This window comes from Phoenix dactylifera, unplaced genomic scaffold, assembly GCF_009389715.1.
Source record: "Phoenix dactylifera cultivar Barhee BC4 unplaced genomic scaffold, palm_55x_up_171113_PBpolish2nd_filt_p 000007F, whole genome shotgun sequence".
NCBI lineage: Eukaryota > Viridiplantae > Streptophyta > Magnoliopsida > Arecales > Arecaceae > Phoenix > Phoenix dactylifera.
The window spans coordinates 1,857,519-1,871,957 of NW_024067666.1; the positions used below are offsets into that span (position 1 = coordinate 1,857,519).

General features: G+C 45.6%; 1 protein-coding gene across 1 annotated transcript; it reads left to right on the forward strand.

The window, feature by feature from the left end:
- Window positions 1-6,892: 6,892 nt before the first annotated feature.
- Window positions 6,893-7,901, forward strand: LOC120104544. The gene is made up of 2 exons (XM_039115847.1): window positions 6,893-7,488; window positions 7,874-7,901. The coding sequence occupies exons 1-2, from the start codon at window positions 6,893-6,895 to the stop codon at window positions 7,899-7,901; spliced, it is 624 nt and encodes a 207-aa protein (XP_038971775.1).
- Window positions 7,902-14,439: the final 6,538 nt, after the last annotated feature.

The following is a 14,439-nucleotide window of genomic DNA, read 5'->3' on the forward strand; positions in this document are numbered from 1 at the left end:
TTCCCTCACAAGTCATTACTCCTGAATCCTGATCCAGCTGGGCCATCAGGAAGAAAGATAGGGGGATTGGAGATGGACTTCTTGGAGGGTGGAGATTCTTTTAATTTTCTCCTCTCGATTTCTTCTCCCCTCTTGGGTGGTAGAGAGAGAAAAGGAGGGAGGGGGTTGAATGGCTGCTGTGCCGTGATGTTGTGGTTGGAGCTTCGGTGCTCACTTGAAGGGGGAGATGGTCTTTAGCAAAAGAAAAGGAGGGCAGAGAAAGAGGAGGGAGGGGGGGTTGAATGGCTGCTGTGCCGTGATGTTGCACTGCTTGGGTACTCACTTGAAGGGGAGATGGTAGGATGGGACTTTTATTAATTAGATGGAGTGAATTTTCCATAATGACCCTACTTTCTCTTATAGAGAGGTTCCTTTCTAGACAAATTTTTTTTGACTGTGAAGCGCCATGGGATGGCCTTTTCCGCTCTCGCTTCACATGGTAAACAGTATTGCCAAGAACAGTTTCATGGCCCTTTTTTTTCAAGTATTTTTTTTTAATATTTTTATTCAAAAATTATATTAAATTGAAGAGACTTTTTGTCTACCTTTATTAGATTCATGCATCTTTGTTGAAATAGTGTACTTGACAGCAATCTATTTCCATAACATTTTTTTAAGTATTTTATATTTATTAAAAAAATTATTATTTAAAAAAAAGAGGCCCTATTTACTGAATTCGCCTTAGGCCCTCAGATGTATTGGGCCGCCCCTGACTGGAGAGAGAGGTTCGGAGATTGGAGGATCTCTCTGGGCGCTTTGAGGACTTCCTTGACATGCGTCGACCCTTCAGTTATATCCCACTTTCGCGTCTCAGCAGCAGCCGAAAAAAAAAAGCAGCATGGGATCCAAATATCCGTTTTGGTTGTTTTGAGTTTGGTTTGAAGCTTGTTTAGAGGGCCTGCGAAGTACAATTCCAGCAAAAGAGAGGAGGATAAGGAGTTCGAATTAAGAAGGTAGGTTGATGCAGTAGCATGAGCCCAAACATAGAGCCAGCGTGGAAATTGAGTCCTCTCGGTGGGTTCCACAAAGAAAAAACCCTAGCCACCATGAAGAAGAAAGAAAAAGAAAAAAAAAGAGAATTCAGCCACCACCATATACAAAAATCCAACAACCTTTCCATCTCGACTCTGTTTTGTTAAGCGAAAGTTGGTAGGATAGGTTGGTTGCACATGGAAGTGGTAGCGAGGTCAGGAGGTGATACTTTGGAGAGAATATGTTGCAGGTCGGGCCGAGATTGTGGACGATTTGGATGCATTCTAAAAGATTGGGATAAAACCTACGTGTTAAGAAGTCGTAACCTTAAATAATGTTTTGTTTCTTTAGTATTGTGTGGGCCGATGAGCATTGTTTATTAAAATAATTGAATAATATGATTTGTTAGCCGACATTATGGGACAACTTAAAAGACCCTATAATTTGTTAGAGTTAAATCTAATAGATCAAGGTTACAATTAGCATCGTTGTCATTTTTCTTTTTAAAATAATTGAAACAAAAATTTTTTATTTTTATTTTTGGTCGTCATTACTTTTTTGAAAAAAAAACAACAGAACTAAGAAAATATGTTTAATAAATGAGGCCATAGATAGAGATGGTAGATGAAGACGTACTTGAGGATAAGCTCAGCCTTAGGAAAGCTGACGATCATTATGTAGGAGTGTTCAAAGAAGACACGACTAGAGCAGAAGAGAAGTGGGAGAGGGAGCGGATAACGCGAGCAATGAAGGCCTCGATGGAGGTGTCAGAGAGGTAATGGGCATTGAGGACAAAGTGGTTAAGAATGGTGGAGGAGGGAAGGCCCAAAGTGAGAAGGTTGGCAATGAGGATGCATCAGGTATAAAAGAAAAATAAGGAATAGAGCAACCAAACTTTTTTTTTTTTTTTTTTTTTTTTTGCATCGGATTCTATATTTTTATATTAAAAAAAATTGATACTCAACAAGCCCCCCTTGCCATCTACCCCCCCTTTTTTTTGTTTACTTATTTCCTTGTTACTAACAAGGTACATTATATAAAAATATGAAAGGTACGGATTGTATCATGATAAGCTCTTCCTACCTTGAGCCAATTAGGTGACATAGAGATCTCTATAGTTGGCAGAGCTGCTCCTATATACATATGTTATTTAAATCTTTAATCACTCCACATTCAAACTTGTAAACTAGTATAGCACGTTTGAGGAACTTGCAACATGGTTTGCAACCATTTTTATTGCCACTGATTAGTCCCTATAAGAGTTATACTCAACCAATGATAGATTTGCCTACTTCATGGCATCGGCACAAAATTTGAAGAAGTAGGTCTCTAGATAGTTGGTGTATGAGATAAAATATTTGTAATCGTTGAATTTGGATTCCAACTTGATCAAAACAAAGATGGTTTTCTGATGGAGACATTAAAGCCCTTTATTCAGATGATCCTGAGCCCCGAGATTGAGTCAAACCCGAATTAGATCCATTTGAGTCCGAATCATTTTCTTTTATTGCATTATTTGCTTTATTGTATTATTTGATTTTATCTTAGTCAAGTTAATTTGGGTCATCAACCCAAATCTGACCTATTTATTAAATATGTCAAAATTTTAAATCTGAAACTAACCTTTCTATTAAACAGGTAACCCGACCGGACCCATATAACTTATTTATTAAAGAAGTTAGTGGATTAGACGGATTTTTAACAGATTAAATGGATTTAAACAGGTTAAGCGGGTCAAGTTAAATAGGTCAAAAATAGGCTAAGCAAGTTTCAAACAAGTTGAACAAATTTTAAATGTATTAAACGAATAGGGTCATAATCCAACCCAATTATTAAATGGGTCAAAATGGGTTAAATGGGTTAAAGGTTTAAATCTGAACCCAACCCATTTAATAAACAAGTTTAGACAGGTTGACCAAGTTACAATCCAAATCCATTTATGTCAAACCCAAATCTACTTAAAGTAAATCTTTTGCAGGTCGGATTGATAGGTTAGATCATAAATTGCCACTCTTAATCATTATCCCCCTTTTTTTTGTTTGTATGCTGGACTTGGCATGAACCCCCCGAGAGTAAAGACATTTTTGAAACTTTGGACTAGATGATACCATGTGAGTATTTTAAAATAGAAATGCTTTTCTAGTAAAATAGATATATTATATAGTTCTGGTATAAATACATCCACTAGATGAAGGTGAGAGAAATATTGTTGGAGCCTTTGGTAGACAAAAATGGTATTGACACAAGAACTTGGCATGATCCATATCTATGTAGATACAGGCAGGCATAGGGTGCACTGTGCAAACTCTTATTTGAACAATGATAACTCTGATGATGGAGGCTAGATGGCCTCATATTAGGAGAAATTATATCTCACACCATACACACCACAAAGCCATGCATACGAATAGGGGTACAAATAGGTCGGGTCAGACTTAGTCATGAGTGACGCCGACCCAACTCAGTTCCTTATTCGAATCCTATTGTTGGACCTACACCCAACCTAATAAATGATCGGGTCGAGTCGAATAGGGTTGGATCGGGTCCATGGCTAACGTTTCTGACCCAACGGGCATTCAGGTCGGGTCGGGTCTATGTATAACCCGACCCCAATCCAAAAATTCGGATCTGGATCAGGATTGAGTCCAGGTCAGGTTCGGATCAGAATTTGGTTAGACCACTATATTTAGTTTCTTTTGCAATGAATGAAAACTACAGAAAGCAGGTTATACAGGACTATACAAGTGAAAGTGCCTAAGTATTAATGATTGATGTCGTTACAACTAACCTAATAATGATAGGCTCAACCTTGTTAGCTACAAAAAGAATTTTCTATTCTTGTATGCAATACTTTTTTTTGAGTAAAAAAGAATTGCATCTGTGCTAATCTTTTTATTCAACAGTGATATTTCCTAAATTTGTTGGAATGCATCTACTACTATTTTGTAATGTCCGGGCCCACAACCTACTAGGCCCAATAAGAAATAGGCCCAGTTAAGGGTTGGGCCCAAATTTCACTGTAGCCAGCATAATTATTATCAGGAATAAAAAAAAAAAAACGAAGGGATAAGACCGACAGGGAGAGGTTACCGCACCCCCTGCTGGCAGCCGATGCCGGCGCGCCGGAGACAAGGGGGGGCGGCGGCCAGTCCCGAAGTATGGAGGAAAGGAGAGGATGGGACCTCTCAGAGGGGGGTTTCATCCTCTAAACAAATATTTAAGCCTCTGCCGGCAACCCCAAATCACAGACCCCCCTAAACACCGAACGAGAGAAAGAGAGAGGGAGCCGAAGCCCTGGAGCCTAAGGCCAAGGAGCCCTGAAGCTCTGAAGAAGGGGGGACTACCAGGGAGGAAGCACTGCCCGACTACACCCGACTAAAACCAGGTATGGACTCCCTGTTAATAAAATTATAAAGCATGGAGAAACCCCTCTGTGGGGTGCTCTTCCCCTCTGTGTCAACAGTGACATAGAGGGGAGGAGGCCGGCACAGGAGAGGGAGAAAAACCCACAATCCCTGGGTCGGGCCGGACTCACAGGCCGCGACCATCCGGACCGAACCCAACCGGGTTCGGCCTGTTGACGAACCGGACACCGCGGCCTCGGCCGCGGGTACCTTGGGGTTCGGGGGGGCAACCCAGGCCGCCATATCTGGCCGGGACGACAACAGAGGCGGCCACAGGGCCGCCAGCCCCGGCCGGACCACCACCTCTTCTCCGGCAAGGGGTGGTGGTGCCGGAAGGAAGGACCAAGGAAAAGAAAAGAAAAGAAAAAAAAAATAATAATAATAATATAAAATGAACTCACCGGACCTTAAGGCTTCATCCCCTCCGGCCATGCCTTGCCGTGGACGGAGCGGGTGGAGGCTCTCGGGTAAAGCCGGATCCCGACCCACCTCCGAGCCCTTCCCCTCTCCGGCATCACTTTGGAGGGAGGAAGGGCTGGCCTTCCCTTCCGCCGGTGCACCGGGGGGAAACCCCCGCCTCGGTCGGTGGATCGGGGGGAGCCTCGTCTCCCCGGTTGCCTGCGGGAGAAGAAGGGGAGGAGACAGTGGGTTTCGGAGGGGGGACAAAAGGGGTCGGAGGCTAGGGTCTCGGCGAAAACAAAGAAGAAAAAAAAAGAGAAAGAGAGAGAGAAGGAGAGGGAGTGACCGAGAGGGAGAAGGCCACAGATCTGGCCGGAGGAGAAGAAGGGGGCCGGAGGACCGGCCGGAGGCGTGGGTTTCGGTGGAGACGAAGGAGAAAAGAGAGGAGAGAGAGGAGAGCGGGAGATGAAGAGGCGGAAGCCTCTGGAAGGGGGGAAGAAAACCTGATAACGGGTTCGCGGGTCGGATCCGAATCCGAACCCGCAACCCGTTAAGCCCAAAGAAAAAGAAAAAGAAAAAAAAAAAAGAAAAAGAAAAAAAAAAGGGGAAAGGGTTTAGCCAAATTTGACTAAACCCGAGCCCAATCAAATTTGGGCTAAGTCTGGACAAGCCAGACTATAAATTTAACCAAAATTAAACCCAAATTAAACTTGGGATTAAGCCTAATGACCAATTAGAAGGCCAATTAAACCATATGGACCCAATCAAGGCTCCAATATGAACACATTAGACTTGGGCTAAATTTTGGGTAGAATCCAAACAAGTAAAAGGAAATAATATGCTCATTATAATGTGATTTTAGGTGACTCAGGATCCGTCACCAGGACGTAAGAAACTTGGGAGAAAACGAATCACTGTAAGTAACCTGTCCTAATCCTGTTATGGATCATGTTATGTTATTAATGGTTTCTAAGCATTTATTTTAAGTATATATGTTTCATACATGATATGTTACAATGCATAAGTAACTTTAATGATCCCAGAAGCTATGGCTATGTATGCAACATGATGATACTGATATTATAATCATGCATGTAAGTTTATAAAGTCTTAGCTAGCCCAGAGGCACTATAATGGGCTCAAAGATGCTACTGAGAATGACTGAGCCGCCAGTGGCTGAATAGTAACTGAGCTGCCCCGCCAGTGGCTGAATAGTAACTGAGCTGCCCCGCCAGTGGCTGAATAGTAACTGAGCCTGCCCCGCCAGTGGCTGAATTGGAATTGGGCCTGCCCCGCCAGTGGCTGAATAGTAACTGAGCTTGCCCCGCCAGTGGCTGAATAGTAACTGAGCTAGCCCCGCCAGTGGCCGAGTCTGACTTCGCAGTAGCATCCGAGAGTAAAAGGACCACGGCATGCCGGGGGGCATGGTTTCATATGCATATAATATGAAAATTTTGTGATTTGCACTACTGCTTCGTTTAAATTGCATACTTATTATGCCAGGATGATTATTAGATAAACATGCATGTCAGCTTCTCAAAACCCTGATTTACATGTTTAGTTTACTGGTTGATCCGGTAGGATTATGCAGGATTACTTACTGAGCCGTGTAGCTCACATCTGTTTATGTTTCGTTTTCTTTCAGATCCTCACCAGTGATCGCCGTCAGATATGTTTTTATTTTGTTACAGAGCTTCGTATTTTTGGAGAAGCTTATATACTTCTGTACATTTGAATAGCATAGAAGTTCTGTATTTTTGGTTTCAAACTTGAAGGTTGTACTGCAAACTTTTAATATATATATAAGGATGAATCCTTTTTGGCTACCTGTTACCCCTGTATGAGGCTGCGTGCTACTGTGGGCGATAGTCGGCAATAGCACGGCCGTGTCACGGATCCGGATCCGGGGCGTGACATCTAGTGGTATCAGAGCCTTAGGTTAAACAATAGAATAACCATAAAATGCCTAAGGAAAAGGGTAGTTAAGAATGTCATCGTCATAGAAAATGTTATAATATGCTAGTTTATCATAACCTCACTTTAAAAATTTTTGACTGCTAGGTGATCATTAGGAAGATATGGATGACGACCGGAGACCACCCTCCCCGGAGCCCAGCGAGCGGTCAGTTTCCCCGGATACTCCACGGTCTGCAGCAGGTCAGGCAGGCCTAGCCGGAGTGTATCAGCTTATGGCGCAAGTGCTGCAACAGCAGCAGATGATGCAGTTGGCCGCTATGCCATCAGCAGACTCCTGCTATGAGAGGTTCCGCCGACTGAACCCCCCGACCTTTGAGGGTGGGTCTGACCCTATGGCGGCTGAAACATGGATCCGGGAGATAGAAAAGATGTTCCGAGCCCTCCACTTTCCTGATGAGGTGACAGTCCAGCTGGCGACCTCTATGCTGACAGGAAACGCCGAATACTGGTGGACGGCCATGGAGACGGCTTATGCCGTTGACAGACTCACCTGGAGGGACTTTAAGAGGATGTTTTACAATCAATACTTTCCGGACTCAGTGCACCTGGCGAAGCAGAATGAGTTTTTGACACTAACCCAGACTGACCAGATGTCCGTTCTGGAGTACGCCAATAAATTTAACGAACTGGGACGATTTTGCCCCCAGTTCATGGAGGATGAGAGAAGTAAGGTGAACCGGTTTGAGCAGGGATTGAGGTACGGGATTCGGTCCCGAATATCCTCCCATTTATTCTCAAGCTACAAAGATGTACTGGACCGAGCCTTGAAGGTTGAGGCTGACCTGATACGGTCCGAGAGAGAGGGAGGACCTGAAGAGGACCCGGTCATCAAGAGCACCGAGTAGTGGGGCTGGAGGCAGCAAGGGGTCTGTGCCCAAGAAGAGACAGAGCAGAGGCTGCCCCACCTGTGGCGGAAACCACAGGGGTACCTGCATGAAGAAGACCGGAGCTTGTTATTCTTGCGGGCAGACAGGACACATCGCCCGCAACTCCCTAGCCGAAAGAAGGACGAGCCCAGACATACTGCACCAGAGGACCAGAGATCGAGGGGTAACCCCCGGGTTTTCGCACTGACTCGACAGGATGCCAGTGCTAGCGATCAAGTGGTGACAGGTACACTTCTGGTCAACTTGGTTCCTGCCCTCATTCTATTTGATTCTGGTTCTACGCATTCTTTCGTGTCGGTTAGCTTTTCCAGACAATTACATAGCACATCTGAGAAATTAGTGGAACCATGGCATGTTGCTACACCCCTTCAGAAAACCGCAATTGTTGACACTAAATATAAAGATTGCATAATTCAGATAGGGAAAAAAGAATTAGAGACAAATCTTTTACAGCTTGACATGCAAGACTTTGATATTATCTTGGGCATGGACTGGATGTCACAGTATCACGCCTACATTGATTGTTACCACAAGAGGGTGGTATTTCGGATACCTGGAGAGCAAGAATTTTTCTTTCAGGGCGATATACCCCTTCAAGATGCTCCTACACTACACTTTATTTCTGCCTTGAAAGCTGGAAAGGCTGTGAGAAAAGGGTGTATGGCCTATCTGGCCTGTGTAATGGATGCCCAGAAAGAGACCAAACTGGAAGATATTCCAGTAGTCAGAGAATATCCGGATGTCTTCCCGGAGGAATTACCAGGATTACCCCCAGACCGAGAGATCGAATTCACAATCGACCTCGCACCAGGAGAGGGGCCAGTCTCCAAGGCTCCTTACCGGATGGCCCCTGCTGAGTTAAGGGAATTGAAGGTACAGCTACAAGAACTCCTGGATAAAAAGTTCATCCAGCCCAGTGCGTCGCCATGGGGAGCTCCTGTCCTATTTGTGAAAAAGAAAGACGGGAGTATGCGGCTATGCATCGATTACCGGGAATTGAACAAGATAACCATAAAGAACAAATATCCCCTACCTCGGATCGATGACCTGTTTGATCAGCTGCAAGGCGCCCAAGTCTTCTCCAAGATAGATTTGAGGTCAGGCTACCATCAGCTGAAGATCAAATCTGAGGATGTGCCAAAAACTGCATTTCGAACCAGGTATGGGCATTATGAATTTCTGGTTATGCCTTTTGGACTGACCAATGCCCCGGCTGCATTTATGGACTTGATGAACAGAGTCTTTAAACAATATTTGGATCAGTTCGTGATAGTTTTTATCGATGACATTTTGATATACTCAAAGAGCCGGAAGGAACATAAAGACCATTTGAGGGTGGTGCTACAAATCCTTCGAGAGAAGAGGCTGTACGCCAAGCTGAACAAATGTGAGTTCTGGCTGGACAGTGTGGCGTTCCTCGGCCATATAATCTCCAAGGAAGGAGTGTCAGTGGACCCCAAGAAGATAGAAGCGGTGGTGGATTGGCCTCGTCCCACCAACGCCAAGGAAATAAGAAGCTTTTTGGGATTAGCCGGGTATTACCGGCGATTTGCGGAAGGGTTCTCCAAAATAGCTACCCCCTTGACCCAGTTGACTAAGAAACGGGCCAAGTTTATCTGGGACAGCAAGTGTGAGAGGAGCTTCCAGGAGCTTAAACAAAGGTTAGTTTCTGCCCCAATTTTGACATTACCGTCCTTAACTGGAGAATTTACCATCTACAGTGATGCTTCCAAGAACGGGCTAGGCTGTATGCTGATGCAAGATGGCAAGGTGGTAGCCTATGCCTCGAGACAGCTGAAACCCTATGAACAGAACTACCCGACACCTGACCTAGAGTTGGCCGCAGTAGTGTTCGCCTTGAAACTTTGGAGACATTATTTGTATGGCGAACACTGTGATGTGTACACCGACCACAAGAGCCTGAAGTATATATTCACCCAGAAGGAATTGAATATGAGGCAAAGAAGGTGGTTGGAACTCTTGAAGGATTATGACCTGAGTATTAAATACCACCCAGGAAAGGCCAACGTGGTGGCGGATGCCCTAAGCAGAAAGTCAGTTATAAGCTCCGCCGCTTTACTCACCACTCAACCACAGATTCAGAAGGATCTTGATAAAATGCAGGTTGAGGTGGTTACCCAAACTACAAAAATTTTGCTGGCCGCCTTGAGTATACAACCAACCTTGATCGATAGAATAAAAGTTGCCCAGCAGTCTGATGAGCACATTTGCCAGCTCAAGGATGAAGTGGAGAAAGGGTTGCGACCCGAACTCCAAATGCACCCAGATGGCACTCTAAGGTTTGGCCACCGACTGTGTGTACCGGCAAATGTTGACCTAAAAAGGGAAATCATGGAAGAAGCCCACCAATCCCGTTTCTCTATTCATCCAGGCAGTACTAAAATGTACCGGGACCTTCGGGAACATTACTGGTGGAAGGGGATGAAGAGAGAAATAGCTGAGTTTGTGGCCCGATGCTTGACCTGTCAGCTAGTAAAAGCAGAGCACCAGAGGCCAGCAGGGTTGCTGGAACCAATAGAAATTCCTGAATGGAAGTGGGAGCACATCACGATGGATTTTGTTACAGGACTCCCCAAAACGGTGAGAAAGAATGATGCACTGTGGGTGATTGTTGATCGCCTTACAAAATCAGCTCATTTTCTGCCATTCAGAATTGGTACTCCTTTAGACAAGCTGGCCCAATTATACATCGATGAGATTGTACGCCTGCACGGAGTACCAGTGAGTATCATTTCTGATCGTGACCCCCGATTCGTGTCCAGATTCTGGGAAAGCTTTCAGAAGGCCATGGGTACCGGACTGAGGCTCAGTACAGCATACCACCCCCAGACTGACGGCCAGTCAGAGCGGACAATCCAAACTCTGGAAGACATGCTGAGGGCTTGCACTGTGGACCTAGGTGGAAACTGGGATAGTCACATACCACTGGTGGAATTTGCTTATAACAATAGCTACCATTCCAGTATCCAGATGGCCCCATACGAAGCTCTCTATGGGAGAAGATGCCGATCCCCCTTACACTGGGATGATGTCGGGGAGCGGAAAATGCTAGGCCCCGAACTGGCCCAGCACACCAGAGACAAGGTACTACTAATTAAGCAAAGGCTTCAGGCTGCCCAGGATAGACAGAAAAGATGGGCTGACAGAGGAAGAAGGGCCTTGGAATTTTTGGAGGGGAACTTTGTCTTCCTAAAAATTTCACCATCAAAGGGTATTACCCGATTCGGAAGACACGGCAAATTAAGTCCTCGCTACATTGGCCCATTTGAGGTTCTTGCTAGAATAGGCAAAGTTGCCTACAAATTGGCCCTACCTTCAGAGCTATCAGGCGTACACAACGTCTTTCACGTCTCTTTGTTACGGAGGTACGTTCCGGATCCCAGCCATGTGGTACCACATGAGCCTCTGCAATTAAATAAAGATTTAACCTATGAGGAGGCTCCCCTGCGCATCATAGACAGAAAAGAGCAAATTCTCCGAAGGCGCACCATTCCCTACGTTAAAGTCCAGTGGACCAACCACACTGAAAGGGAAGCTACCTGGGAATTGGAGGAAGAGATGCGACAACGCTACCCTCAGCTCTTCGAGAACCGAGGTATGTTTAATTTCGAGGACGAAATTTATTTAAGGGGGGAAGGATGTAATATCCGGGCCCACAACCTACTAGGCCCAATAAGAAATAGGCCCAGTTAAGGGTTGGGCCCAAATTTCACTGTAGCCAGCATAATTATTATCAGGAATAAAAAAAAAAAAACGAAGGGATAAGACCGACAGGGAGAGGTTACCGCACCCCCTGCTGGCAGCCGATGCCGGCGCGCCGGAGACAAGGGGGGGCGGCGGCCAGTCCCGAAGTATGGAGGAAAGGAGAGGATGGGACCTCTCAGAGGGGGGTTTCATCCTCTAAACAAATATTTAAGCCTCTGCCGGCAACCCCAAATCACAGACCCTCCTAAACACCGAACGAGAGAAAGAGAGAGGGAGCCGAAGCCCTGGAGCCTAAGGCCAAGGAGCCCTGAAGCTCTGAAGAAGGGGGGACTACCAGGGAGGAAGCACTGCCCGACTACACCCGACTAAAACCAGGTATGGACTCCCTATTAATAAAATTATAAAGCATGGAGAAACCCCTCTGTGGGGTGCTCTTCCCCTCTGTGTCAACAGTGACATAGAGGGGAGGAGGCCGGCACAGGAGAGGGAGAAAAACCCACAATCCCTGGGTCGGGCCGGACTCACAGGCCGCGACCATCCGGACCGAACCCAACCGGGTTCGGCCTGTTGACGAACCGGACACCGCGGCCTCGGCCGCGGGTACCTTGGGGTTCGGGGGGGGCAACCCAGGCCGCCATATCTGGCCGGGACGACAACAGAGGCGGCCACAGGGCTGCCAGCCCCGGCCGGACCACCACCTCTTCTCCGGCAAGGGGTGGTGGTGCCGGAAGGAAGGACCAAGGAAAAGAAAAGAAAAGAAAAAAAAATAATAATAATAATATAAAATGAACTCACCGGACCTTAAGGCTTCATCCCCTCCGGCCATGCCTTGCCGTGGACGGAGCGGGTGGAGGCTCTCGGGTAAAGCCGGATCCCGACCCACCTCCGAGCCCTTCCCCTCTCCGGCATCACTTTGGAGGGAGGAAGGGCTGGCCTTCCCTTCCGCCGGTGCACCGGGGGGAAACCCCCGCCTCGGTCGGTGGATCGGGGGGAGCCTCGTCTCCCCGGTTGCCTGCGGGAGAAGAAGGGGAGGAGACAGTGGGTTTCGGAGGGGGGACAAAAGGGGTCGGAGGCTAGGGTCTCGGCGAAAACAAAGAAGAAAAAAAAAAGAGAAAGAGAGAGAGAAGGAGAGGGAGTGACCGAGAGGGAGAAGGCCACAGATCTGGCCGGAGGAGAAGAAGGGGGCCGGAGGACCGGCCGGAGGCGTGGGTTTCGGTGGAGACGAAGGAGAAAAGAGAGGAGAGAGAGGAGAGCGGGAGATGAAGAGGCGGAAGCCTCTGGAAGGGGGGAAGAAAACCTGATAACGGGTTCGCGGGTCGGATCCGAATCCGAACCCGCAACCCGTTAAGCCCAAAGAAAAAGAAAAAGAAAAAGAAAAAGAAAAAGAAAAAAAAAAAGGGAAAGGGTTTAGCCAAATTTGACTAAACCCGAGCCCAATCAAATTTGGGCTAAGTCTGGACAAGCCAGACTATAAATTTAACCAAAATTAAACCCAAATTAAACTTGGGATTAAGCCTAATGACCAATTAGAAGGCCAATTAAACCATATGGACCCAATCAAGGCTCCAATATGAACACATTAGACTTGGGCTAAATTTCGGGTAGAATCCAAACAAGTAAAAGGAAATAATATGCTCATTATAATGTGATTTTAGGTGACTCAGGATCCGTCACCAGGACGTAAGAAACTTGGGAGAAAACGAATCACTGTAAGTAACCTGTCCTAATCCTGTTATGGATCATGTTATGTTATTAATGGTTTCTAAGCATTTATTTTAAGTATATATGTTTCATACATGATATGTTACAATGCATAAGTAACTTTAATGATCCCAGAAGCTATGGCTATGTATGCAACATGATGATACTGATATTATAATCATGCATGTAAGTTTATAAAGTCTTAGCTAGCCCAGAGGCACTATAATGGGCTCAAAGATGCTACTGAGAATGACTGAGCCGCCAGTGGCTGAATAGTAACTGAGCTGCCCCGCCAGTGACTGAATAGTAACTGAGCTGCCCCGCCAGTGGCTGAATAGTAACTGAGCCTGCCCCGCCAGTGGCTGAATTGGAATTGGGCCTGCCCCGCTAATGGCTGAATAGTAACTGAGCTTGCCCCGCCAGTGGCTGAATAGTAACTGAGCTGGCCCCGCCAGTGGCCGAGTCTGACTTCGCAGTAGCATCCGAGAGTAAAAAGACCACGGCATGCCGGGGGGCACGGTTTCATATGCATATAATATGAAAATTTTGTGATTTGCACTACTGCTTCGTTTAAATTGCATACTTATTATGCCAGGATGATTATTAGATAAACATGCATGTCAGCTTCTCAAAATCCTGATTTACATGTTTAGTCTACTGGTTGATCCGGTAGGATTATGCAGGATTACTTACTGAGCCGTGTAGCTCACATCTGTTTATGTTTCGTTTTCTTTCAGATCCTCACCAGTGATCGCCGTCAGATATGTTTTTATTTTGTTACAGAGCTTCGTATTTTTGGAGAAGCTTATATACTTCTGTACATTTGAATAGCATAGAAGTTCTGTATTTTTGGTTTCAAACTTGAAGGTTGTACTGCAAACTTTTAATATATATATAAGGATGAATCCTTTTTGGCTACCTGTTACCCCTGTATGAGGCTGCGTGCTACTGTGGGCGATAGTCGGCAATAGCACGGCCGTGTCACGGATCCGGATCCGGGGCGTGACATATTTTTTTCTAAACATACTACTAGAAAAGTATGCATGGGCCAAAATGAGGAATATAATTTTGATAATGACACATGACAAAGTTCAACCGCTACAAATGACTCATTATAAATCCATCTTTTTCCACATGAAAAAACTATACTCTATTTTGCTTTCAGTAGTCTAAATTTCCTTCTTAGGAGAATAGTTTGTTCATTTAATGTAACTAATCTAAACCTTAATATAAAATTCATGCTATTCAATGGTACACAAAAGACAGTCTCTTCCATTTCTCTAGTCCTCAAATATAAGAAAAAAATAGAGGAATAGAGAGTTAGAGATCCTTGA

Excerpts from the sequence above, each read along its gene's own strand:
- LOC120104544 (XM_039115847.1), top strand. The coding sequence starts at position 6,893 with ATGGATGACGACCGGAGACCACCCTCCCCGGAGCCCAGCGAGCGGTCA. Across the intron at positions 7,489-7,873 it reads CGGTTTGAGCAGGGATTGAG|GATGCCAGTGCTAGCGATCA; the intron begins GTACGGGATTCG and ends CTGACTCGACAG.